Consider the following 13,612-nt stretch of genomic DNA (forward strand, 5'->3'; position numbering starts at 1 on the left):
ATAAAATCGCCCAGAAGAATTCTCTAAATTCTGGACCCAGGGCATAGGTTGCAAAGGCACTTTATCATATTTTCCCATACATGATTCCCTTGTGCCCAATCCTTTCCAAGGCTCCAATTGGTCATCCGAGCACATGGACACCTCATGAACACCTCATGCTTACTTCTCATTGGTCTAAGAAATATGTTTCTACCTACTATACAATATCATAACCGCATATAGCTTTAAAACAAAGGTATAAATCCATCCATTCTTCTGTCTCCTGCAAAATGTTGCATTTTTAGTACTCTGTTACATGAAGCGTGGAGCGTCTAGTCTTTTCAAGGTTACCTCACCTCTCTGTTATGCGAAGCTGATTAAGGCTGAGAGGCCCAGCAGAGACAGAAATACAGTTTATAATTCATATAATGGGGGTGCAGGAAGGAAAAAAGAAAAAAGTTTCCCCTTTGGAGGTGAGAAACAACCAAAACTTATTTCTCAATTCTACACGAGGACAGCATTTCAGTAAGTGTGAGGAGGAATTACATTAGGCTTAAGTATAAAAACAAACGCATCTCTGCTGAGCTAGTGTGTCTGCTTTCTTTCACTATTAATTAGTGAGCTAACGGGGCTTCAGGCTAGTTGACCTTCTTGCAATCTTTCAACACCTGGCAATATTAGAATCATTTTGCAAAGCAAGCCAGCTTCTTATATGAGGGAAGAAACATGGGGCTTATATTTTTAATAAAAAGTAAAAAAGCATGAAGAAACAAGGGGTCATTGGGGCTACATCTGTGTGACGAGCCAACCTTTAGATAAATGGGAGCCTTTGGAAGACGTGTTCAGAACAGGGATTCACACAGATGTCCAATAGTTCTTGAGCTTCCCTTTGACCATAGCAGGGGTTATAAAGTAGAAGTCCCCTGGGTCACAGCTGACCCTCTGGAGCAGGCACACTTATGGTATAGCAGGGTTGAGCCATGGGCCCACCCCTCCCTTCTCAGAGTTAGCCCCCAGGGGATATTGCTGGCTGACCAGGGTCTTCAGGTCACAATAGCTGGGCCTGACTTCAGCCTCTGACCCCCCCCCCCCCGCTCAAGGGGGTTGAACTGTATCTTGCCATGAGCTGAAGGACATCCAGGAACTCCCTAGCGAGGCTGGAGGTTTGGCTCCCCTCTCCCCCCCCAATGATGCCGTAGAGATACTAGGCCTTCTCTTGTTGCCTGCCTAAATGAGATTTTTTTCTTTTAAGCCTGCTGTGTTCATTGGAACACGTGTTTCGTTGCTAATAAATTGGTTCTAGCATATGCAAGGGGCGTTTCTTACAGAGACTTGATGGTGAATCATCCAAATGAATCCAGGACAGGACAAAAAGCCTAAGAGAGTTGGCTTTCCCAGATCAGGGAGTGGTCGGGGGGGGGGTTATCGGAGGGGGAAGCTAAGATGTTGTCCTGAAGGCGTTGAGAATAGAGAACGAGCAGCAGAAACAGAGGAAGAGGAATTTGCACAGAGCAGGGAGGTTGAGGGATTGTGGGGGGTGGATTTGAGAAGCTGCCCTGTAAATGGGGTGTGGGGCAGGGAGAAGGGTGTCCCAAGGCAGATAGACTCAGGGTGTCTTGACTGACGGGCCATTTCCTCCCTCCGCAGGGAAACCTCCTCCTCACGGGAGACAAGGACCAGCTGGTGATGCTGCTGGACCAGATCAACAGCACCTTCGTCCGCTCCAACCCTAGCGTCCTGCAGGGCCTGCTCCGCATCATCCCTTACCTGTCCTTTGGGGAGATGGAGAAGATGCAGATCCTGGTCGATCGCTTCAAGCCCTACTGCAGCTTCGACAAGTATGCCTCCCTGGGAACCCTGAACCGAACTCTCCTGCCCTCTCCTGTTCCCTGAGTTTTTAAGTGTGCAAAATAAATTGGGGTGCTGCTGGTTTGCAAGGGCTCTGCTTGTCAGAGGTGCAGCTCTGCTTAATCTCTGGTTCCAGGCTGGCCTCAAAGCTCCCTCTCTGCGCAGCCTAGCACAGAATCCCCCCAACCGGGTGCCCTTCAGATATTTTGGACTATGCCATCCAGGCCGGGCTGGGGGCATTGTAGCCCCAAACTCTGAAGGGGCACCAGGCTGGTCTTGAAACAGTTGGGTTGTGTACAGGAGTCTCTATATGTTACAAAAAAGGTGTGTTTTATGCATTATACAAAGATAGGAAATGTGCTTAATTTTGACTTCCTGTACTTGCTGTTGAGGGTGGGCAAGGGCATTGAAGCCGCTCCCCACAACTGCTGGATATCTTTGCACATTTTCAAGCATAGCTTCACCCTCTTGAGAACTAGAAACTTGGCACCCCTCTCTCCTTTTTGACAAAAGCTAATACTCTCAGGAGTCTGAATGATTGCACCAGTTGTATCACTATGGTTCTTCAGTGTCCTTTTGTTTTGCTTTTAATGCGCATTTCGTGGGTATTGCAACAATTAAGGCTAGAAAACAGTGACCAAAAGACTATTTCAATTTCCTATTAATATTTTACTCACTTTGAGGTGCTTTGGCATAGAAATAAACAGGGACGAGAGTCCTTTTTACAAGCTCAGCTCTGCAAAAAGGCTAGAATCAGAGGGTGCAGATGGCTTGCGCTTCTGCCCCCAAGAAATGATGTGACTTAATTTTATTTAGAAAGAAGATTCTGAGCCTGGATTGGCCCCCGGACAGCCTTTTTGAGTCCCTTGCCTCTTTTCTCCCCCAGGTACGATGAGGAACACAGCGGGGATGACAAGGTCTTCCTGGACTGTTTCTGCAAAATAGCAGCTGGCATCAAGAACAACACTAATGGGCACCTCCTGAAAGACCTCATCCTCCAGAGGGGGATCACGCAGAACGCCCTCGACTACATGAAGAAGCACATCCCCAGTGCCAAAAAGTGAGAGTCGTGTGGGAGGATGGAGGCGATTTGTGGGTGGCACTGGGACGAGCTCCCCCTGCATTGGGGCATTGCCCTTTCCTTGGGGGTGGCCTGAGAGTGCCCAGTTTGCTGCTCCCTTGCAGAGCTAATGTGAGGAAAGAAAATCCCAAGCTTTGCCATCCTTAAAAAAACAACAACAAAATATTGGGGTTTAAGGTGGCGGAGAAATCTCTTAGCCAGGAAGCCACAGAGAACTGCTGTTAGAGCAGAGAACACTGGGCTAGGTGGACCCAGTTCTGGATAAGGCAGCACTAAAGGTTACCTGGGCCCTTAACAGCTTTCTGGACCCTTGACACTCTATGCTGGCTTCCAGGGAAGCAACTGCAGGTCTCTGACTCACCTGCCACCCCGGCCAAGTCATTTTCTCGGGTGTTTGGAGCTCAGCCACATGAAGCATGATTTCAGGCAAAATGACACCACTGTGGGAATTGAGGTGGTTCATTCCTTTTGGGAGTGTCTGAATTGCCTTAATTTGGGGAGCAGGTGGGGAGAGCCGCCTTTGCAGCATGAGTGTGTGAGCCACACAGCGGGGCTGGGGTGGAGTAATCCAGGTCTTGATGCTGATAGTGACAGCTACTTTTCAAACGCTTTTTCTTTTCCAATCTTCTCTCCGCAGTCTGGATGCCGATGTGTGGAAGAAATTTCTCTCCCGGCCGGCCCTTCCTTTCATCCTCCGGCTGCTCCGAGGTCTCGCCACGCAGCACCCCCCAACACAGGTGAAAGAGATGTCTTCTACCCCCGCCCCCCTTGGCCAATGAGTCTAATCTGGTCTCCATGTACATCAGGTTTAGGCATATACATGGTGCCTGATCTTAGGGGCTGATTCCAGGCACAGCTTCCTTCTCCTAAGTGTGAGACGAAGGCAAAGGGCTCTTTTTAGCCCAGCCCCTATGGAGCCCTTCTCATTATGGACCTCAGGGGGGTGTGTGTGTGCGTGTGTGTGTGTTTGCGTTTAGGGTGGGAATGATCCAGCAATAATGGAGCTACATCAGTTTACCAAAGGGGCAGAAGGAAAACACCCCAAAATGTGCTACAGAACAGTGGTTCCCAAATGGTGGCCCACGAGAGTCATTCGGATGCAGTGCAGTGTGTCTTGGAATTCTAATTGTAATACAATAAGATTGTATTGCAGGGGGTTGGTCTCCGGGACCCTTCCAATTCTGCAATTCTGTGATTCTAGCAATACAATATATATGAAATAAAAGCAGCAACAGTGCAATTAAACATCACACAGCCACTAGCTAGTGCAGCACATTGCAGTTACTACAACAGGCAGAACAAAACAATTGTCTGGTCCACCAAAACCCTCAGCAGTTTTCAGGGGGGCTGGGGGGGGGAACAAGTTTGGGAACTTCTGCCTTAGAATGGTCTGTTTCCAGTAAACGGGATGCTCTTGAAGAAGAGCAATACGGTTTTGAAAGGGGAAAATTTGAAGTGTTCCATTGGTGCTCCTCCAGTGTCCTCCTCCAAGGTGTTGCAGGGGCTCCTGCTGCATCCTTGTCTCTCTTGGCTGGTGTAACTGGAACGCTCTGTGTGCCATACCCAAACGTATGCCAGTTTTATCGACCCATTCAGTTGCTTAAAATTCACTTTGCTCTTGAACTTCAATGGTGTTAATTGGGTGGCATCCCTGCAGGTCTGTGTGCCTTTTGTACTATACTGTGCTCGAAAGATGGACAATTTTTTAAGAGCAAAGCTGTATCTGGTGTAGAGGGGCGAGAGCCATAGGAGATTTCCTTTTCAGGTTCCACAGCTCAGGGCCAAGGGTGACTCATCCTCCTGTCCTCTTTGCCCACTGCGTTAACGTCTACTCCCTGAACAGGTGCTCATTGGGACCGACTCGATCACAAACCTGCACAAGCTGGAGCAAGTCTCCAGTGACGAAGGGATTGGGACGCTGGCCGAGAATCTCCTGGAGGCCCTGCGGGAGCACCCAGAGGTGAACAAGAAGATTGATGCTGCCCGGAGAGAGACGCGAGCGGAGAAGAAGCGCATGGCCATGGCGATGCGCCAGAAAGCGTTGGGCACCCTTGGCATGACGGTAAGAGCATAAGCAGAGCCAGCTGCATTAGGCCCGGTACCCATCTAGCAGAGCATCCTGTTCTCACATTGACCAGCCAGATGCCACGATAGGGAGCTGGTATTCAGAAACATTACTGCCTCCAACTTTGGAGGCCGAGCATAGCCATTGTGGCTAACAGCCGTCCGAAGCCCTCTCCTTCATGAATTTGCCTAATCCTCTTTCAAAGCTAATTCAGTTGGTCACCATCACTGTCTCCTGTGGGAGAGAGTTCCGCAGTTTAACTCTGCACAGCATGAAGAAGTCCTTTCTTTTATCTGTCACGACTCTTCCAATGTTCAGCTCCATTGGATGTCCACAAGTTCTAGCAATGGCTGGCTCTTTGGGTGGTGCCATTTAATCCAGCGGGACCAGTGGCTGTTCAGGTCCCACTTGTTGTTTTGACCACGGCCATGGCAGCAACCATAAGGTCGACACATTTTCCAGTGCGAAACTTTCCATGCCTGCACAACATCAAGATGCTCCCTTGTGATGGCCCTCTTCCTCCAATCTGCACGACCAGTTTTCATCCCCCCCCCCAAACTCTGCTTTTCTCCTTGATAACCTTGCCGTGCTGGATCTTTCAGACCAACGAGAAGGGCCAGGTGGTGACAAAGACAGCGCTGCTGAAGCAGATGGAGGAGCTGATTGAGGAGCCGGGCCTCACCTGTTGCATCTGCAGGGAGGGCTACAAGTTCCAGGTAGGCCTTGGGGGTGAAGTGGGGAGTCAGAGCCTGGCAATTTCACCCAGTCATGCTGTTTCATGCAGGCACCCATGTCTGCATATGCACATTTCATTGCAGCCATGATTTCCAAGGTGCTGGGCAGCTGAGCGACATCCATAGTTGTGTAGGTCTACATTGAATTGCAGGGTGTTGGACCAGATGACACTTTGGGGCCATTCCAAGTCTACAATTCTGTGACTTCTCTACCAGAGGTTCCCAAACTCATTTGCCCTACAGCCTCCTTTTCAGGGGGGGGGGGGAGATATCTCAGTGGCCCTCTAGAAATCTGCCTTCTTTAAGTGAACAAACGGAAAGATGCTGTGACAAATTTGCATTCTTTTATGTATCTATATTTCTACCTATGTCCTCCAACATAGTAAAGAAAGATGTTGTTGTAGATAAGACATGCTGAAGCTTGAAATTATAAAATTGTTTCTTAAAATCAGCTATGGTGACATTCACATTACACACAGAATATTAAGATAACAAAGGATAATATTAAAATGAAAATTACAAATAACATTAAAAATTATCCTAGTGAGAAAGATGAACCAGGGTGGATCTAGACACAGATTAAAAACACTATAAATAAGTCAGAAATTAAATCGTTACAATGAAAGAAAAATAAAGCCTATGTAAAAATCCATATAAATTCCTATTTGCTCTCTGGTGTTGCATGCTTATAACACATTCAAAACGTATTATTGTGATGAATGTGGCTGAGTCGCTGGTGCGCCAAATAGGCAGGCAAGCTGCGACCCCTCTCCTCCAGCATGACTGTCGGATCCAGGGGAAGCGTTGTCATCATCCCGCAGCAGTGCCCGGCCTGGTGGTAAGTGCCATTACAGAGCAGATGAAACATGTATGAATGGTTTTTCAAAACGTTCTTTTTATGCTTCCACTGCCCTCTTATTTTTATTCACTGCCCCCCCCCCGATTGTTCCAGCTCCCCCCGGGGGGATGGATTGCCCACTTTGGGAAACACTGCTCTATAGACTTCCAGGGCCAAAGAGAAAACAGCAGCTTTTTCTGTGCAGCTTTTCCACATTCGAAGCTTGGTGCCTTGGGTTTTCCACCGCAGCTTCCGTTTTCTCCCCACAGCCAACAAAGGTCCTGGGCATCTACACCTTCACCAAGCGAGTCGCCCTGGAGGAGTTTGAGAACAAGCCTCGGAAGCAGCAGGGCTACAGCACCGTTTCGCACTTTAACATTGTCCACTACGACTGTCACCTGGCAGCTGTGAGGTGGGTCTGAGTTCCCCTCTGGGCCTGAGATCTCCTTTGCATCTTGGCCACAAAGCCATGCCTGATCTGCTGGGGGTTCGGTTTAGCCTGGGGAAGAATCCCATCAGCTGCAGCTTTGGTAATGAGCTAACTAACAATACTTTAAGGAATGCACTAGTTGGTAAGCTCCAGGGTTTGTGGTGTGTGTGTGGAAGTAAAATATTTAAGTCTTCGGGACTGAGGCAGTCACCAGCTTTGCTCTACAGGGAAGAGGTTTGCAGGGAAGGGAACTTTCCCTGACTGATAATGACCTTGCTTTTACTCCTGCAGGTTGGCACGTGGGCGCGAGGAATGGGAGAGTGCAGCCCTGCAGAATGCCAACACCAAATGCAACGGCCTCTTGCCGGTGTGGGGGCCCCATGTCCCAGAATCGGCCTTTGCTACCTGCCTAGCCAGGTGAGTCTGAGGAGCTGCCCTTTTGCCCGCTGTTCTGTCGGGGTCAGCAGTCTCATGCTGCAAGTGCCCTCTTCCCACCAGCTTCTGGGGAAGAGGGCCTTATTTCTTGGACTGTACCATCCTAACACATCCTTTTCAGAACCGTATCTGTATTTTGCCCTTTCCTTATCCCTCCAGCATCTCCATGTATCTTTTTTTTTTGAATGAAACACAGCTGCCTCATGTTTGGCTTTCCTGGGCCTCTTGTGAGATCTGCAGCCTAACCTGGTGTTGGTTTTCTTCCTGTAGGCACAACACCTACCTTCAAGAGTGCACGGGGCAGCGGGAGCCCACCTACCAGCTCAATGTGCACGACACCAAGCTGCTGTTCCTCCGGTTCGCCATGGAGCAGTCGTTCAGTGTGGACACGGGCGGCGGAGGGCGGGAGAGCAACGTCCACCTCATCCCCTACATCATTCACACGGTGCTTTATGTCCTCAACACGTCAGTACCTTTTATCTTTCTCTCGCTGTCTCTCTCTCTCTCTGCGTGTCTGTGCATATGTCCCCTGAGCCATTCTCCCTTGGTGGAGCAGGGCGTCGCGAGACCGGTTGCTGCTTTGAATTGCTGCGCAGACGGAGCAATAGATTTCGAGGTTTCGTTGCTCACCCCTCCCAAAGGAAGCTTAGCAGCCTGCACTGGCATGAGCCCTGTCTGTGGATCGAGCAGGAAGAGTGACCCATACGGGGAATACTGTCCGTCCACTGAGGAGAAGACACCTTCACATTAAATCCAGTGGTCCTTCCTGTAGTGTGATCCTTGTTTAGTTTGGGTATATAGGCTTCTCTACAAAGGGTAGGATTCTCATCTGGTGCCCTGTTTCTGGCCCCACCCCAAGCTACTGGCACGTAGCTTCTGCGTGTTTGCCCAGAAAGGAATGTCGCTGTGAGGTCGAAAACAGTTTGCCACCCCTGTTCTTTGCCGCGATGTTGATGCATGTGCCTAAACTCCTTTGGGGAGGAGGGTCCAGAGCTCATCCTGAGAGTGCCTGCTTTGTGTGCCTGAATTTCAGGGCTGGGGAATGGAGAGGTCTTGGGAGAGCTGCTGGTCATGAGCAGGGCCAGCCCAAGACATGTTGGCATCTGAGGCGAACCAAAAAATGGCAGGTGTCCCCTGTCAGGAAAGAAGGGGCGAATGAGTGAAGATCTGCTTCAGGAACAAGGGGAGGGGGAAAGAGAGAGAGCCAGTAGTGCCTTCTATTGGCAGAGAGGTCGCTGTGGAGGTGCTGCAACTATCGCTGCCACCGCAGCAGCAACGGGTAATGCATTTGTTGGAGGCTGGATCTGCTGCCCCTGTGGATCTTGCTGCCCAAGGCTATCACTTCACTTTGCCTTAGGGGTGGATCGGCCCTGGGGAAGAGACTATGCCAGGGGTCGGCAAGATTTACCTTGGCTGGGCCAGTTCACTCCAGCAGAGATCCCTCCGTGGGCCGGATCGCGTGCACACGCCCACAATTTCTGGTGCTGCAGAAGCGAGTCCCCACACCGCACTGGTTAATGCAGTGCTCAGAGACTTGCCGAGCAGGCAGCTTGGTTCAGTGGCAGCTCATGGGCCGGTTAAATGACCCCTGTGGGCCGTTTGTGACCCATGGGCCTTAGGTTGCCGACCCCTGTAGTATGCTAAGGGGACCTATGTTCACGTGTTGATACATGTGGAGGTGGATCTTGGCTCAGCCTGTTAAATGATATCTGGTTGGATGGGGGAAGGCAAGTATGGGGGCATTTTGTTCTGCTTTTTGGCTCATTAGCTTGGTCTGGTGTCAGTTCTTGACACTGGAGGGGAGGCCTCAACAACATATTGTTGGGTAGTCTAGCCCTTGTAGGAGGCCACTGTTCTGCAGGGTTTTGGTAGGCCAGTGTGAGAACAGGATGCTGGACAGACTGATCTGGCAAGCTCTTCTTACATTGAAAGCTTTCTTCCCCCTGCTGTTCAAAGTGCATCGCTTCTGTCTCTGCTTGACTTCCAGAACACGAGCGACCTCTCGAGAAGAGAAGAACCTCCAGAGCTTCCTGGAGCACCCAAAGGAGAAGTGGGTGGAGAGTGCCTTTGAGGTGGACGGGCCCCATTATTACATCGTCATGGCGCTTCACATCCTGCCCCCGGAGAGGTGGAAGGCGATGCGCATCGACATTCTCAAGCGGCTGCTGGTGATCTCACACGCTCGGGTGGTGTCGCCAGGGGGAGCAAGCAGGTATGGGGCTGTCCACACCCACCCACCCACCCCTTTCCCTCTCCCCTCTCTGTGCCGCAGAGAAAGCAACCGGTTCCTTCCCTTCCCACCCCCAGAGAATGGTCCTATAGGGTTACAAAGGCAGGCTCGTTGGATTGGGACCCTTGGACATGACTTGGCTACACAGCCTTTGCCTTCTGCATTAGATTCTGAGGCTGATGTGGAGTTACAGTCTGAAACATCTGGAGGGTACCTGGCTGGCAAAGGCTGGTTTTGATGATCAAACAAAATTTTCTTCTTCTCCTTAAAAATCAGCATCTTTTTTAAAAAAAACAATAACCCTGAATTTCCAATAGTTCCTGGAAGAGTCGAGAACAACACGCAAGATTTTGATGGATGCTGTTCGATAGTCTGTTTCCCTATGTTGGTACATGTCTTGGTGCCCTTTTCAGGCACACAGGAGAATTACCGGTAGATGTAGTTGACATTGACTCTTAAGTGAGCTGGGCCTGCTGTAAATCCCAGGAGAAGCCTGACCTCTTCTCCTTCCTCCTCTCTTTGTCTTGGCCACAGAGCTGTCTCTGTTTTGCCTGCATTAAGTCTGTGGCTCAGTGCCTCCCTACACCCAGTTGCATTTTAAATTGTTTTGTATGCTACTCAGGTTTATTCATGATATATAGTGGTCTACAGCTAAGTTCTACTCTAGAGTAGATGCAATGAAATTAATGATTCTAAATTAGTCATGTCCATTGATTTCAGCTGGTTGGCTCTGAGTAGGCTTAGCACTAGAAAGATTTTGAGAGGCATGTAAAGGTCAATGCTGTCCCTGTCTCACAAATTACTCAAGGGAGGACATTGCAGGGGACGGGTGCTGTCACCAAGAAGGCCCAAGGAGTGACCCTCTGGTCATTTGAAATGGCTCCAGGCTTTCTGTTTCCTCTGCCTCTGATCTCTTGTCTGTAAGAGGGAGAAAAGATACGCTGTGTTTGCCTTGATCTCAGGGCCTAACCCTTTGGACCATGCCATGGCTGGATCAGCTGTGTTACAGGAGAGTAAATTGGGAGGAAATGTCTTTGGAGGAGTCTCTGCCGCGCCCCTTCGCTTGAAGTGTTTCCTTGCAGCTTCCTGAGAGCAGGTGTTCAGGGGTCATGATGGAAGGGCGTGCATTTTGGATGCTCTGTAATTGCGCCCGAGTGGTCTTGTAACCTTCGGGGAGGGGCTGCAGACTCCGGCATTGATTGCTCTGCACATTTCCTGCTGCTGTAAGGGAAATCTGCCGTTTGATTCATGCCTGTTCTGGGGAAGTAGCTTTAGCCTCCCAGGGGAAGCACTTTCCTCAGGGACCTGCAGCCTGCAGTTCTCAAGCAGCCTAAGGGCTTGGAGCCCTGACAGAAGCAGAGGTGGCTTGGTGGTACCTCTTGCTTTGTAGCATTGACCTGCCCTTAAAAAATGTTATGAGTGGAGCGGGCAGAGGGGAAACCCCTTGCAACATGATTGCGATGATTTAGGGGGCGGGGGATGCTTAACTTCATGGCCTGGAGGAAATGCTCCCCCCTTTTTTGGGGGGGTGGAAACAAGATTGCAGGAATTTCAGCAACAGTGCCAGGCCCCATGTTGCACAACACCTTGCAGTTGTGCCTGCGGCCGTAGTTCTAAATCGCTTTGCTGGGGAGAACAGTGGAGCATCCCATCTCTCTGTGTGTTCCTTCCCTCCCTCCCTCCCTCCAGCGCCTGGCTGAGCTTGCCTCACGCATTTTCCCACATGTATTATGGATGGGCTTCTGGCTGTTGCCACAGCCAGGGCTATTCATCAGCTGAGCTAACAAGCAGCAAAGAAAAGCGTAGCAATTAACTGCGAGGCTTGATCTTATTTTCCTAACAGGCTAACGGATAAAACAGTGAAGGACTACTCTGCCTATCGCTCCGGCCTCCTCTTCTGGGCCCTCGTTGATCTCATTTACAACATGTTCAAAGTAAGCGAGCTTGGAACTCTTGGTGCATTTCTTCTTCTTCTTTTAGCAATGCTCCTCAAACCAGTGGCCTGCTTTTTTCCAGGGGGCCAGCACCATCTGTCGTGTGCACAGCTCCCAGGCTGAGGAATGTTGGGGGAATCCTAGTTCGGGGTGATCTAAAAGCTGAGTTAAGACATTTTACATCAGTGTTCCAGGTTTTTCCTCTTTCCCCATCCCTGTTTCCCTATTTTTTATCAGTTCTGGAGAGGGGTAGCATGTACCACCCATCTTCTTAAAAGCCTCAGTAGATGAGATTATTGGCATCCTCTGAATAACAACAAAAGAAGACCACAGCAAAGGGACTGGGTCCCAGTTCAGTCTCCTGTGGCCAACTACAGATGCTCCCTGGAAGAGCCCACAAGACAACAGCCTTTCTCCAGGAGCTGGCAATCAAAGGAATACTGCTCTTGAAGCTGGAGGATCTATCTAGGCATTATTGACTTACAACTTCTTGATAGGCCCTTCTTTCAAAAGGTTCCCCCCCCCCTTAGGTCTGATTTCCCATTTTAAAACCATGTTTGCCTGCTTCCTCTTTGTCCTCCATGCTCAAGCTTCTAACCCTCCCTTCTCCTCTTTCCCATCCAGAAGGTGCCTACGAGTAACACAGAGGGAGGCTGGTCCTACTCTCTGGCAGAATACATCCGCCACAATGACATGCCCATCTACGAAGCCGCAGACAAGGCTCTGAAGACTTTCCAGGAGGAGTTTATGCCTGTGGAGACCTTTTCAGAATTTCTGGACGTGGCTGGTTAGTTACTCCGGAAAGCTCTACGTGTATTTTATAATAACGCTGTTTACTGACATGCTGCCTTTGAGTGATGGGAACTGATTCAGATGTAACTGAGATGTTTTTCACAGGGATAAAAACTCCAATGAACGTGTGCATGTGGGTAGCAGGGTTGGGAAAGGCTTGGGGAGCCTCTGCCAGTCAGAGTACAGTTTGCTGGGTTAGATGGGCCAGCACTCCGACTTGGTATAAGGCAGCTTCCTATGTACCCTGTATCTTGTGAACCAAAAGTGATTTGGATAGTATAGCAGTGGGTAGGTGAGCGGACAGTGAACTGCAGACCTTCCCATGAGTCAGCAGTTTGGCTACCAGCTATTCCTGCCTCCTTGGTTTTGGGGACTGAAGCCGTTAAAGAGTATGGGGGAGGCACCAATCTTCTCCATTAGTTCCTCTCCTCCCCTGGCCTCTTCACTTGCTTGTCTGAATTGGTGGCAAAGGAAGATGCTTCTAGGAATTGGTTTGCTGAATGTGCACAGCTGACATCCCTTTCCCGGTTTCAGGACTGTTGTCAGAAATCAGCGATCCCGATGGCTTCCTCAAGGATCTCCTCAACTCCATCCCCTGAGCCTGCTGCCCTGAGCGGCTACATGAAGAGACCACAATCAGCTTGCCTCCCTGCTGTTCCTCTGTATCCTGCCCAACCAGCCCGCAAAGAGTGTTGCAGTTACTTTATCTCCAAGCCCCTTGTCGTCCCCCTCACCTCACCCCCTGCCTTGACCCCAATCTTGGAGTGATGTTGGATTTTCAGCTTTTCTCCCCTGTCCACCACCGCCGGTCCACCCCTGTGCTTCTCAATGTTCTGCCTTGCGTGCTCCGAGCCAGTGAAGGAACGTGCAAGGACTTGAATAACCCAAGCCGGCCCCAGTCAGTTCTACTGCTTCTTTGTGTGTGTGACCATTTTACCAGTCAATAAATAAGTTAAATACAACTCTGGTGGGAATGGGTTTTGCCTGCTTTGTGTTTACCACTTACTAAAGGTTGGTTTTCCTGCCATCTGCTCACTGGAAGTCTTCATGTACAGACCCATAGAAAAGTGTCTGTGTACAGAATACTTTTGCTTTACGCAAACTGTAGCTCTTGTGGTTTAACATTTTAAGTGCATGCATGTGCAGAGGAGTGTTCTGCTGTCGCCCCCAGGACGTTCTCACGGTCCCCTGCCAGACCCCTGGAAGTCGCCAGGTCAGATGTTTGACTACTGAAATGAGACTTCCC

General features: G+C 49.9%; 1 protein-coding gene across 9 annotated transcripts in view; it reads left to right on the forward strand.

The window, feature by feature from the left end:
- UBR4 (ubiquitin protein ligase E3 component n-recognin 4) overlaps window positions 1-13,328 on the forward strand; it is a 123,219-nt gene extending 109,891 nt beyond the window's left edge. For all 9 annotated transcript variants that reach the window (XM_033159446.1, XM_033159447.1, XM_033159451.1 and 6 more), the window contains 12 exons: window positions 1,627-1,817; window positions 2,714-2,887; window positions 3,546-3,645; window positions 4,752-4,970; window positions 5,576-5,689; window positions 6,815-6,957; window positions 7,267-7,392; window positions 7,681-7,875; window positions 9,398-9,622; window positions 11,484-11,574; window positions 12,199-12,361; window positions 12,901-13,328. In XM_033159446.1, the coding sequence (XP_033015337.1) occupies window positions 1,627-1,817; window positions 2,714-2,887; window positions 3,546-3,645; window positions 4,752-4,970; window positions 5,576-5,689; window positions 6,815-6,957; window positions 7,267-7,392; window positions 7,681-7,875; window positions 9,398-9,622; window positions 11,484-11,574; window positions 12,199-12,361; window positions 12,901-12,965 (1,806 nt within the window). In that variant the 3' untranslated portion in view covers window positions 12,966-13,328. The remainder of the gene's footprint in view (window positions 1-1,626; window positions 1,818-2,713; window positions 2,888-3,545; window positions 3,646-4,751; window positions 4,971-5,575; window positions 5,690-6,814; window positions 6,958-7,266; window positions 7,393-7,680; window positions 7,876-9,397; window positions 9,623-11,483; window positions 11,575-12,198; window positions 12,362-12,900) is intronic.
- Window positions 13,329-13,612: the final 284 nt, after the last annotated feature.

This window comes from Lacerta agilis, chromosome 8 (assembly GCF_009819535.1).
Source record: "Lacerta agilis isolate rLacAgi1 chromosome 8, rLacAgi1.pri, whole genome shotgun sequence".
Lineage (NCBI taxonomy): Eukaryota > Metazoa > Chordata > Lepidosauria > Squamata > Lacertidae > Lacerta > Lacerta agilis.